Genomic DNA, 13,779 nt, shown 5'->3' with positions numbered 1-13,779 from the left:
GTTGAATTCAGGGTCAACGGAATTTTTTGCGTTGCGTTTAAATCATTGAGGCCATCTATTTTTATTGCGGGTTCCACATATATAAATCGGAATTAAAGAAAAAATGGAATGTTGTTAGCAGAATCAAAACAGAAATGATGAACATTGCAACATTTTCAGCAAAATATAAATAGGATGGAGGATCTGTGTATTCACATTATTTGTAAAACTCTCCTTATTCATGTGAAGCGTGTGCTTTACATCGAGGCTTGCTATGCTTATCATTGACGCCACAGTACTTCAACCAATCAGACAATGTTTATTTTGGGCATTTGACTTTTTTAAACTCAGATTTTGGAATATTTTAATCGAAATTATAGAAAAATGGAATGTTGTTAGTACATATAAAATAGAAAATGATGAATACTTTTAGCTAAAGATAATTTGGATGGGGGTTCTGTGTATTCACATTATTTGCACAACTCTCCTTACTGATGCCATATTTTGGAATTTCCGTGACCTAAATGGTTCGCGAAAATTAATATTTTTATATATAGTATAGTAACAAAAGGCTGCAACTGGTATTTTTGTATTTAAAATGATTCGTTGTAACGAGAATATTTGTGGTGAATGGAAACTGTGAGGGTCAAAATCTTAAATTGCTTATAAATGTTGCTGGACCCAGTTTCGTTATCTGATATGAATTTTCTGAAATGTGCAAGGTAGATAGACATTGGCCTTTTGATTTTTTTTTACTCGGTAAGTTTTGGCCTAATTGGTTGAACTTTTTCAATATTAAAGCCGATTTCAATGAGTGTGTAGACAAAGGGAATATCCTTGGTTATCTTGCTTGCAGAACAGAAAAGACATTGTTAGGTTATGTAAACTACCCTTCTTTAAGAGTAGACTAGTCCGACAAATGACACATCTTTCTGTCTGTAGGACCAGGCTACTTCGAAAGGAGGGTAGTATACCTTACCTAACAATGACTTCACGGTTTAGCTAACAAGTAAGCTAACCAAAGATATAACCCCTGCCTACATACTCAATGGAATCGGCTGTAACTAAAAACTCGAATACATTTTAACAGACAGTGGTCATGTTTGTTAATGAATATTGTTTTTCCTAGATTCACTCTTGAAAAATCATTTGGTAACATTTGGTCAAGTAATTTCAGATTATATCTTTTTGTAATTGCGGACGCCAAGACAATACATGAATCTCACACGACCCCTCGACACAGGTGAGCTTATATATGATCTTATAGCGATTCGGGTTGATAACCAGTTGAAATTAAGCCAGTTTTGTGTGTGTAGATTTGTATTGTTTTAAACTGTTATGACCTTTTAAAGTTAAATGTAAGTGTTTAATCTAAGAATTTCTTTTTTTAAACTTATATACTTGTTTTATACTCCATTGGTAGTATGAAGCTACGAGGTATTTTAATTTTTGAAATTGACATATTCTAGTCTGCCCTTTCATTGAATAGTGATATTTTTTAGTATTCTATCGAACTTTCGAAAAAAAAACCTGATAACCGTTCAGACAAAAAAAATTATGATGAAAAAATCTTACAGATACAGCAAGTGGTTCTTAATAGCTATAAGATATATTTTTCTTTTAAAATACAACTTTTAAATCTTACGGGAAACTATTCCAAGCTTAAAACTTTCACTGTAACCTCGCTCTAACTTATGCCCCATCCCCCCCCCCCAAAAGAAACCAAACAAACAAACCCGCAATACTATTGTCATTCTTATAGTCAGCACTAATATGTTCACAAACAAATGTGTTTTAAGCTGCTAAAGATATATGATTCAAACGCTCAGAAAGTCTTTTGTTCTATATTTTTGCTCTCCAGTTTTATGCAAAACCTTTTACATTTTTATTTTATGGGTTATTGTTGAAGGTCGTACGATGACGTATGGTTGTTAACACATACTTCCTTTGGTTTCTTATGGAAAGTCCATTGACAACAAACATACCACATCATTTACTTTATATAAGTATTGTATAAATTACAACGTATTTTGGTGATCTCGCAAAATGATCGTAATCCCGAAAATCGTAAACATATTTTCTTATCTTAAAAGGGGGCAAGAAGGGTTCCATTAACAGGCCAATAAATAAGATTACAGTTAATTTAAAAAAAATAAATAAAAAAATAGGGGTATTTTTTCTCTCATAATAACAGTAAACAGATTCACAACAATGTCAATTTCAAGAAAGCAGACAACAGTTAATTAGTCAATAACGGTACAGCATCAATGATCTTGAAAATATGCCACTTTTAAGTAAAATATAAAGGCACAGAACCAGGACACAGGAGCACAGAACCAGGACCGTTTTTCTTATCACCAGCACAGCGTCAGGACAATTCCGTTTAACGAACTTGCACGACTTTTGCAATATAATATTGTTGTAATATACTTTGCATGGTACTTATGACGCATCAGAGAAAAATTAAGCAACAAAACTGTCGTTTTATTGCCGTTCTGATACAATGTAAACAAACCCACCAGCACAGAATCAGGACCCACCAGCACCTGACAGGACCAAATCACCATCACAGTACGTTCTCTCGCAGGACAACCATACCCACCGTTCCTATTCTAAAGGTGGCGTAAATCAGATGTGGATACTAAAAAAATCCAAAGATGTTTTAGAGTACATAAATCTAAGACTCCTTCATCTTGAAATAGAAATAAAACATTTAAATTTTCTACACTCTACCCATTCCAAACTAAAAGACAAATTGAAAGAGTTGGTATTTCTTTGTTTCATACCGTAAACGGCTTACATAGATACAAGTATCTTGTCATAGGGAGGGATAAATCCTACTTTGTGAAAAATCACTCTGATTCAAACCGAATATTATCTGAAACTGACATTACCAAGATGCTTAATTCATTGATTGACAACATATTTGTTACGGTTGATGGGCGTGTTTTTCAACAAAATATCGAGCATTCCCATGGGAACCAACTGTGCCCCTCTTATGCTGACTTGTTCCTTTTATCTTGGGAGGCTGACTTCATACTGGAACTTCTAAGAAGAAAGAAAAGAAGTTAGCACTATCCTTTAACTCAACTTTCCGCTATACTGATGATGTTCTCTCACTAAATAATTCAAAATTTAGTGACTATGTTGAACGCATCTATACCATCGATCTAGATATATTTTAGCTTGCATTTAGAAATTGACAATGACGGGCGGTTGAAACAAAACTTTTAGACAAAATTAAGAGATGATTTGAGTTTCCCTATTGTGAATTTTCTATTTCTATGTAACAACATTCCAGCAGCGCCTGGTTTCGGAGTATTTATTTCCAAATTGATATCATATTCTTTGGCTTGTATTTCCTATCATGATTTCTTTGATAGAGGATTGTTGCTCGCAAGGAAGTTATTAAACCAAGATTTCCAAATGGTGAAGTTGAAATCATTCATTCGTAAATATTACGGACGCCATCACGAGTTGGTTGACGGTTATAGAATATCTGTTTCATAGATGATAGCGGATATGTTCCTTATGTCGTAACTACACTCCCGTTCCTTTTTCACGAATGTGACTTACTAAATAAGACTTATTTCCGGCTTTGTACTAACATGAGAAACACGATGGGTGTCACATGTGGAGCAAAATCTGAGATCTCAGATCACATTCAGTTTTTGGATGGGTTCGTGTTGCTTAGTCTTTATTTTTCTATGTTATGTTTTCAGTACTATTGTTTGTCTGTTTTTCTTATTTTCGTTTTTATCCATGACAATGTCAGTCTATTTTCGATTTATTAGTTTGAATGTCCCTTTGGTATCTTTTCCTCCTTTTTCTAGGTAGAAAAAAGTTAAATATAAAAAATACTGAACTCATAGGGAAATTCAAAACGGAAGGTCATTTATAACATGGCAAAATTAAAAACTCAAATAAATCTAACGAATGGAAAACAACTGTCATTTTTCTGACTTCGTAATAGCATTTCCTAGTATAGGAATTTGTGGATTAAACCCAGAAATTGATGCATAGTATGTCATTACATCTGCTATCACTCTACGTTTAGCTCGATACCCTTCACATTTTCGTTTTGTTTTTCTGACATGATACGATATGCATTTACTTCTTAAATATAGATATTTCTTTTAAGCAACACAATTATTTGATAGAAATATTTTTTTTGATACTCTGTGCATTTTGCTTGTTTACATTTCCATTTTTTTTAATGAAAAATCAATATCTTTTTACGAAAAGCTGCGATTTCGGGGATTATGGATCTGTGCACAGTAATTCTTAGAATTGTAAATAAAGCTGACATTTAAAAGTCACGCACAATAGAAATTAGAGGTTTTGTATTACATTGTTGTTGTCTAATAAATAAGCAAATCTTTTCATCAACATAGAACAAAAGGAGCTACTGATTTGTATTAGGACACTTACTTCTATAGGCTTCTGATATAGATATCACATGATCATGTTGAAGATCGTTTTGATTTTCCTTTTGTCCTACGTTTATTGTCGAGCCGGGAAGCCAGGATGCTTAAAGAACCATTTGATAAAAGAGATGGAGAGAAATCTAAAGGATCTACAATCCATGCATGTTCACAACGGTGGTATGTTTCTTATCTTTTATCACATAAATTAAGCTTTAGAAAAAGATATTCTGAATAGTTTTATATATGATACAATGATAGCTATGTATTTGCTTACAGTTTCATAGACGGAAATTCAGCAAAGGCAATATCTTGAAATACATTCTTTCAATAAACAATAAAATATTTATTTATGTAGATAGAATGGTAGAAAGTAAAGAAATTGTAATTATGATCCTTTGATTTTTATTAACTAAATGGTATTTACCGAATAACCTATAGATGGATGTTTCTACCTTTATCTTACCTCTTATTTTTACAATATTATTTGTAAAATTTATTTTTTACAAACAAACTTAACATCTTTATTGTAATGTAGCATTTTACATAACATTTCATATTATTGTACAAGTCTTAAATATTGTCTGTCATTTTCTCCAGAAAACTCAGGCGAGACGTATATTAGATGGGGGAAAACATCATGTCCAGAGGAGTCAAATCTTGTTTATGATGGTAGGTTGTAACTGCATTTATAGCAAACAGTTCTTTATATAAAAAGTGTCAAACAATACAATTTTTTTTTTGTAAAAATTTACGTTGAGTAGTTATGAAATTATGTTTAAAGATGAAAAAGAACCCCCTTCCTATACTTTTATACGAAACAAGCCATAGCTTCTTAATATCAGTTAATTTTAAAAATATTAACTCTAATTAACATCATTTTTATGAAAAATAAAATGCACGTGCACATTTTTTGATATTCTTTTAGGATATGCTGCTGGAAAGCATCACAATATTGGTGGGTCTGGGTCAAATATTCTCTGTTTACCAAAGAGTCCTGAATGGAAAGATTATAAAGACGGACAAAACACATGGAGAGGTAAACTATATGGTATCGAATATGAAATCACTCAAAACAAGCCATATCCAAATACGTTTCACAATAAAGATATCCCATGTGCTGTATGTCTGTCTACAAGATCAACAGTTTTGATGGTACCAGGTAAAGTAACATGTCATGACGGATGGCATAAGGAATTTTCAGGATATCTCATGTCGCAGTCAAGTACAAATGGTCGCACTCCATCAGAATACATCTGTGTTGATGAGAAGTTGGAATCTGTGCCTGGTGGGGATTCGGGTCGTGATGAGGCTGTCGTGTATCCAGTGGAATCCGTTTGTGGAAGTTTAAAATGTCCACCGTACGTTAATGGCAGGGAGCTTACTTGTGTTGTTTGCTCCAAGTGAAATACCAGACAAAAATAATTTATGTTAACACAATAAATTTCATTATTTTTTTTTCAAGTTATCTGTATTACAAATTTTCAGATGGAATTATTTTGTTTCTCAGGTGAAATGCTAAGCCATTTGTTGTCTGATCTGTAAAAGTAATAGAATAAACATAACGAAATTCTCAACGGAATAATTTCTCTAAGCAAATGGCATATTTCAAAGATGAAACACATCAAACGAATGGATAACAACTGACATATTCCTGACTTGGTAAATTCATTTTCCTATGTAGAAAAGGTGAATGAAACCTGGTTTTAAACCTAGCTAAACCTCTCACTTGTAGGACAGTAGCATATAATTCCCTCATATTGACAGCGATTGTGAACAAAATAAACAGACATAATAGGTAAAAATGTCAAAAAGGGGTACATCAGTCAATATTGTATTATAGTCTTAATCACTAAAATATGCCAAGAAAGAAAAACAAAAAGTTATATAGACAAAGCATATTAGAAAAAAATGAATGACAAGAATACGGAAATCTGCCATAGTACAAAAACACAATGACGGGATGAATATAGTAATAATAAAATATGTCAAGTTTGTCAACAAAGAAAACCAAAAAGGCATGTAGACAGCACACATACAAAAAACGAAAGACAAAAATACAAAAATGTATAATAGCACGATTACACAATGACAGTAATCATCTTGTATTATCTTCGAAGTTGATACTGAATATTTATCAACAAGGTCTTAGTATATTCCTATTTTTTTTTTAGAAAAAGAACGAGACGTTCTTTGACATACCCCTGGTTCATCAACTTGTCGAAAAGTATACTGCTGAAGATAGAATACAATACCAATAAGACATAACATACACTCTGCCAAATTGTACGGCCTTAACACTTCTCAATTTTATACATAACGCTCGAGCAATTTTTGTTAACAAGATTAGTTATGCACAAAATAAACTTCCTGTGTAGAAATTTTTTATGACCAGTCTTACTGTTTATATTTTACCTATCATCTGTGGGTCTTATGAGGACTGATTTTGAATTTTCTGTCTTTTTGTCGCTGTTTAACATATCCCAATTAATGCGTTACGCCCATGCATGTTTACGCTATACGAACTTTTTAGCAGGGTACGCCCCTTACACAAAAACTGCTTCAAAAGAATTATCCGGATGAACAACGACTGAAATCGACCTGACATAAGATTTACGGCATCACAAATTGATTTACCAATATGATATGTCTGATAAGTGTCTTTACGCTTTGAATTTTCCTCGGAGTTCGGTTTTTATGTTATTTTAATTATTTATTACTTACAAAAACATGTTTTCGCAGTTTTTATTCTTTAGATGTCATAATAGCGGTCCAAACTTTGGTGTTTACCAATTTTGTTCTATTCCGATTTTGAAACATTAAATATAATTTCATTCGATGGCAAATATGGTCACAAATCACACCTTCTTCCATAGTAAATCTTTTATTGGCTAACTTTATAGAACTCTCTTTCATTTAAATACATATTTTATAGAATTCCTCTTTCATTTAAATATCTATGTGTATAAACAAAAATAGCAACGCTGTGATGCCTAATTATTGTTTATGGCTATTCATTTGGACTAAACATTACTAACTCTCCTGCTTTCCCTAGTGAAATAAAAGGTTTATCTCTCAAGTATTAACAAGACCATATAAGTCACTACATGTTTTTTCATGGACAACTCGATTACTCGTGTAACTTTTTTCATATTTTTTTTCCCATTATATGTGTATACTATTTTGCCTTTGATAATTAGCTGTTTTGTTAAAAAAAAACGCGTTTATATCACAAAAGAATAGCCACTGGAACCATATGGATAATCAAACTCGTAAGTCGAAAAAGAACTGACAATGCCTTGGTTAAATAAAAGAAGTAAAAAAAAAAACAAACCAAAAGACAAGAATAATTTTGATTTTTTTAAATACTAAGGCTTTTCTACCTCAGGCATAGATTACCTTAGCTGTATTTGGCAACACTTGTAGGAATTTTTGATCTCAATGCTCTTCAACTTCATACTTAATTTGGCTTTTTTTTTTTTAACATTTTTGGATTCGAGTGTCACTGCTGAGTCTTTTGTAGACGAAACGCGCGTCTGGCGTATATATAAAATTTAGTCTTGGTATCTATAATGAGTTTATTTACACGAATAAGCCCGAAAACCAGGGAGAATTTCAGTTAGCCCAGGCGTTTTTTTTTCATAGCACGTAAAGGTATGGATGCGGTTTGTAGAATAAAGAATAATTGATTTACATGGATATACATGTACACAAAGAAAGATTAAAGAATAATTAGATGCTTTAACATTTACACTAGGAAGTAAAGAAATGAGAAAAAAAAATGCTAACAAGTTAAAGTATACAGATCTGAAGAAGACCCGTCCAACCAGACCCTTATGGACTTTAAACTTTTGTGCAAATAGTATTTAAAAATTCAGTCACCCGTGAATTTAACTAATAATATGAAACATAACGATAATGGAGAATTATTTAGTTGTTTGGCTAATGTCTGTATTTGTTTTGCTTGGTGCATTTTATATACACACTGTGGAACAAAGATTCCAAATAAAACACGAGTTACTTCAATACGGAAATGAAATAAAGAAAGTGAAAGAAGAATTAGAGTCGACCACAAAAAGTCTTACGCAAGTGAAAGTAGAATTGGAATCGGCGAGAAATGCACTTGATGCGTCACGTGATGAAATAAATGAGATGAAAAAAGGTAAAATAGAAAACAGGCAATAATACATACAAGCTATACCATGATACTGGTGTATAGTATAAATCATACATTAATGCATAGTTTACGTTTAAACCACATAATCTATTTATGACTTCTGAACAGCGGTATACTACTGTTGTCTTTATTCATGGGTCATTGTGAAATTTATTTTTTTGTCATGTTTGCATATCATATTTGCTAATTGTTGTGAGGAAAACATTGATATAAATCAATTTATCACAATTTGAATAGGATTATAATGGAAGCAGCGATGACGAAGTTATCCCTTGTGAATCTGTTTAAGACTTACAGGCTAATGAAAGCTAGCTCACTGCTCGGCTCACTGCGCTGTACTAACATGATTTACCCTTTAAGCTTAATATTTTGATCAATGAATAACATAATTAGTTGTGATCTATCTTCAATGTTTAAAGGTGTCAATGTGTAATACTGTCAAATTATAGTACGTCACATTTGTTTCCATGCGAAAAAGGTGTAGAATACATTCCCTTAAATTTGACAGTTGTAGGAAATCAACCATGCATTACAGTTGCAGGAAAAAAAATGAGTCATAAAAAAATTATCTTGGTGACTTTGTTTAAGTAAAGATAATTATCCACCTAGTTATATGAATTATGATTCAAAGCAACTTTATAAAAAATACATCAAGTAACACCAATACAAACTAATTCCTAAATTTATATTCTATTTTCAGAAATTTACCTGTGAAATCATTTTTTGAGGCGTTGACGCACAGTTCACAATTATATTGTGCTTTATTTGTGTACTCCCCAACCCTTCATTAATTTCCAGTGTTCGTTGTTATTTTGAAATGTACTATTATATTATTTATTTATGATTTTCTCTGTCCTGGGTATTCTTGCATTGATTTTTACTGTATTACTGTCACATAAAATTGTCATTTAGCGTTATTTTTAACATTGCCATATAGCGGTTGTTTTGGCTGTTGTAGCAGTTCAGAGTTTATATTGTTCCTTTTTTCTCTTATATGTAATGTGTTTCCCTTAGTTTTGTGGATTGGTTTAAGTTAAATCAATTTATGACTATTTAACAGCGGAATGCTACTATTGTGTTTTATTCACAGTAGACAAACAACTTTGTGTAATAACAAGCTACTTGTATATATAGTCCAGCACCGTTTCATTTGAGTTTTTATCAAAATGAAGAAAATGTTGTGTTTTATCATATGACTAAGACTATTTTTATAAACCCATAATTTGTTTTGCCTGATCCATTTTTCTTCAACTAAGCAATATACATAGAAGTCATAATTCTGAATTTAATTTTAAATTTCTAAAATCATTTTTGAGAGCTATGGTCTCGTTTTATTTTGAAAGTCCTATCGTTTAATTTGTTTTATTGATATACTCTATTCTTTTTCGTGTTTGTTTTTGTTGCCCTTCGGTGTTTCTGTTGTTTCTTTGTTTTCCTCTTATAGTTGTTGTGTTTCCTTCGGTCATGGTTAGTAATACGGTTTTTTTTATCTTGCAATATTGTTTAAGCTTTTGAACACCGGTATACCCCTGTTGCCTTTATTTTCCACGAAATATTTTTACAAATCTGACATTTTGGCACAACCTTCAGCTTGAAAAGAATCTGCGTGACAAAACTTGATATTATATAACTTTCATTTGGCCAAAGATAAATGATTAAAAAATATATGTATAATGTAATCAACCTGTCTACTTTAAGTGACCGAGTTTTGCAAAATGTCAGATGTGTTCAAGACTGCATAGTTTCTTTCTTGCTTCATCTGCATTTTTTTTCGTAGACTGATAAATACACTATAGGGGAGGGTTGAGATCTCACAAACATGTTTAACCCCGCCGTATTTTTGCGCCTGTCCCAAGTCAGGAGCCTCTGGCCTTTGTTAGTCTTGTATTATTTTAATTTTAGTTTCTTGTGTACAATTTGGAAATTAGTATGGCGTTCATTATCACTGAACTAGTATATATTTGTTTAGGGGCCAGTTGAAGGACGCCTCCAGGTGCGGGAATTTCTCGCTACATTGAAGACCTGTTGGTGACCTTCTGCTGTTGTTTTTTTCTATGGTCGGGTTGTTGTCTCTTTGGCACATTCCCCATTTCCATTCTCAATTTTACTATGAATCCAGAATTCTGTTTTGACTTATTTCTTCACCTCTAAATTGGTCTAGGACCAATCTGATGTGGGTATACGAAATGAATACGATTTACATTGTTGGAAAGGACTGCTACGAACTATTGCGATAACAAAGGTATGCTCAACATGTTTAATTGGGTAGCTAATCAAGAAATTGAAATATAATGACAATTCACGACGATCGTATCCAGATATTCTACTATTCTTCCGTAAACAAGAATGACGAGCATTTACCGTATTAATACAAAGAACATCATTTATAGATGAAGCACGTAAAACAGAACTTCTTGAAATACACATATCTACCGTGAATATGAATAGTAGTCACTCTTTGAGACAGGATAACAAATTGAAATGATTGTGGTACTTTCAGCATTGAACTTCTCTTTTACAGCTATCCCTTATATTATATAATAACAATAAATTAAATAGACATATGTTTACTGTAAAAAGGGGAGGCCGGCTTTATACTGTTATACATAAACATTCTTGTATTCCATTTCATTTACCGAGTTTCTCTATGAGCTTTGTGGATGGCATTTAAAGATGTCCGTCCCTCAGGTGTATAAATTGATATTTTTACACTTACCTGGTTATTTATTTTGAATACTTTTTTTCTATTTCGGACTGTTCGTGTATTCATATAATATATACAGAAATCCTTATTATTGGCATAATGATACATAAGTAGCTGCAATGATAATGCACTCAGAGGTTTGTTATAAAATATTTTACAGTTTAATGATCGTTCGGATTTTGACAATATTTATAGGTAAACTTTCCTAATAGTCTTTATTTGATCTCTTCAAATCATGGCTGTAACTTAAACTACTTTTAACAAATCATTTTATTTCACTTAAGACGTCTTCAACTTAGAATGAGGTCTGATCTATTCTTTTGTGTGCTGGGCTTCTTGTGACTTCGAAATTTAGAACAACAATATGAGGATTTTTCCTTTGTAACCCTTATAATAATGAGCACATTAGATTCTGAAACCTGATTTAGTCATTGTTGTTATTGTATGAGATTTACAAATGCACAATAATTTGCGTACATATAACTATTGTCAAGATTACAAGTAAACCTGTATGAACCAAATAGGGAGAATGCCGACCTCAACCATTGGAAAGAGTAATGAATATAGAATTATTTCTTCCGGTGCTGGAGCCTTTATATAATATTCTTAATACTGATTGCTAAAAAAGAACAATTTGAAATGGTTAAAAGTACCCGACTTATTTTGAAATTAAAAGAGTAACAAGTACTGTAAAGTAACGCTGGGTACGTTTATGTTTAACTGTCGCTATACAGTTTGTATACCACCTTCTTCGATTGCAAAATAGCAGTTCACGTTCTGTTTTTAAGGGGAGAATACTCAAATAGTAAATTTTGGATTAAGCAATGAAAAAAAAAATCAAATTTGACCCTTAGAAAAAAAAACAAGGTCGTTGACACCATTTTCTCTTTTCAGTTTCTAAAAACATATTTAAAACCTACCTTCTTATATTTTATTTCAAAATGCTATCTCATAAATTTCTTATTATTCACACTTTTTAACAATGTATGCAAAATTCTGCCATTTATACGCTGACCCTAATTTTTATTATGTTTTTTTAAAAGAAAAAAAAAAAAAAAAAATCAGACAAAATCACGAATATGTACAACAAATTCTGAAACAAAAGTAATGTAATTTCGTTTTCTGAGTTTGTTGCTATCCGTACGTTCAATCTGTAATATGTTGAAGTGTTATTTTTATCATTATCATAACATAAATATTTTCATTCATTATAGGGCAACGACATCAGTATTGCACATGCTGATTTATCCGTATTATGCAATGCAATTATTTGCTTATATCATTTAATAATAAGTGGTATTTACAGAAAACTTAATATTAAAGCATGACATGTGTTTTAGTTTTATCTTATCTTCTTTTTTTACATTTTTATATGTAAAATCTGATTTTACATAAAAAATTTCTATCTTTATTGTAATGAAGATTTTTTTTCACAAACTTAATGTGATTATAAGAGATTACATATGTACTATTTTTTCCAGACAACCCAGGCGAGACGTATATTAGATGGGGGAAAACATCATGCCCAGAGGAGTCTTATCTTGTTTATGATGGTAAGTTGTTACTTCCTTAATGGTAAAAAATTCTTTGTATAGAAGCAAGTGTAAAACATAACATCAGTATCTTATTAAGGAAACTGTGATAAAAAAAAATACAAAAAAAAACTTTCGATACTTCTATGCAATATAATATTTCATAAAACCTTTAATCTGGAACTGACATATTTTTTTTAAAAATAACATACATGTGGAAATTTCTTGAAATTCTTATAGGATATGCTGCTGGAAAGCACTGGAATTTTGGTGGGTCTGGATCAAATCTTCTGTGTTTACCTAAGAATCCTGAATGGAAAGAATATACAGAGGGAGATTACGCATGGACAGGTAAACTATATGGTGTCGAATATGAAATCGGTAAGAATAAGCCATATCCAAACATTTTTCATAATAAAGATACACCATGTGCTGTATGCCAGTCTAAGAGATCAGCAGTTTTAATGGTACCAGGTAAAGTAACATGTTATGACAGATGGCACAAGGAATTTTCTGGATATCTTATGTCACAATCAAGTACAAATGATCGTATGCCATCATAATACATCTGTGTTGATGAGATGTTGAAATCTGTGCCTGGTGGAGATGCAGATCTCACCGAGGCTCTCTTGTATCCAGTGGAAGCCGTTTGTGGAAGTCTAAAATGTCCACCGTACGTTAATGGCAGAGAGCTTACTTGTGTTGTCTGCTCCATCTGAAGCACAGTTATAATTTGAAATAAAATGTGTAAACACAAACATTTTTTTTCCTCAAGTTATTGGCATCGAAATTTTCATTTGGAAAATTTGTTTAACTTCGGTTTAATGTTAAATCATTTGTCATCTGACTTTATACTTCTGAAGATAGAAGGCATTACCACTAAGCAGTAACATACACTCTGCAAAATTGTATGGCGTTTAAATCACGCTCCTGCAATTTTACACTATACGATTTATTTGTTAG

At 32.0% G+C, this 13,779-nt stretch overlaps 1 protein-coding gene and 1 long non-coding RNA gene across 2 annotated transcripts; both read left to right on the top strand.

The window, feature by feature from the left end:
* Positions 1-4,443: 4,443 nt before the first annotated feature.
* Positions 4,444-5,398, top strand: LOC143069838 (uncharacterized). Its single transcript, XR_012976500.1, has 3 exons — positions 4,444-4,583; positions 5,004-5,075; positions 5,332-5,398. It is a non-coding gene; the product is annotated as an uncharacterized LOC143069838 (long non-coding RNA).
* A 2,913-nt stretch (positions 5,399-8,311) lies between these two features.
* LOC143069760 (uncharacterized) lies at positions 8,312-13,384 on the top strand. Its single transcript, XM_076244570.1, has 3 exons — positions 8,312-8,565; positions 12,766-12,837; positions 13,057-13,384. The coding sequence occupies exons 1-3, from the start codon at positions 8,322-8,324 to the stop codon at positions 13,377-13,379; spliced, it is 639 nt and encodes a 212-aa protein (XP_076100685.1). The 5' UTR covers positions 8,312-8,321; the 3' UTR covers positions 13,380-13,384.
* Positions 13,385-13,779: the final 395 nt, after the last annotated feature.

Source organism: Mytilus galloprovincialis, chromosome 1 (assembly GCF_965363235.1).
Source record: "Mytilus galloprovincialis chromosome 1, xbMytGall1.hap1.1, whole genome shotgun sequence".
Lineage (NCBI taxonomy): Eukaryota > Metazoa > Mollusca > Bivalvia > Mytilida > Mytilidae > Mytilus > Mytilus galloprovincialis.
The sequence above is the reverse complement of the archived record's forward strand: the minus strand, read 5'-3'. Positions and strand labels throughout refer to the sequence as shown.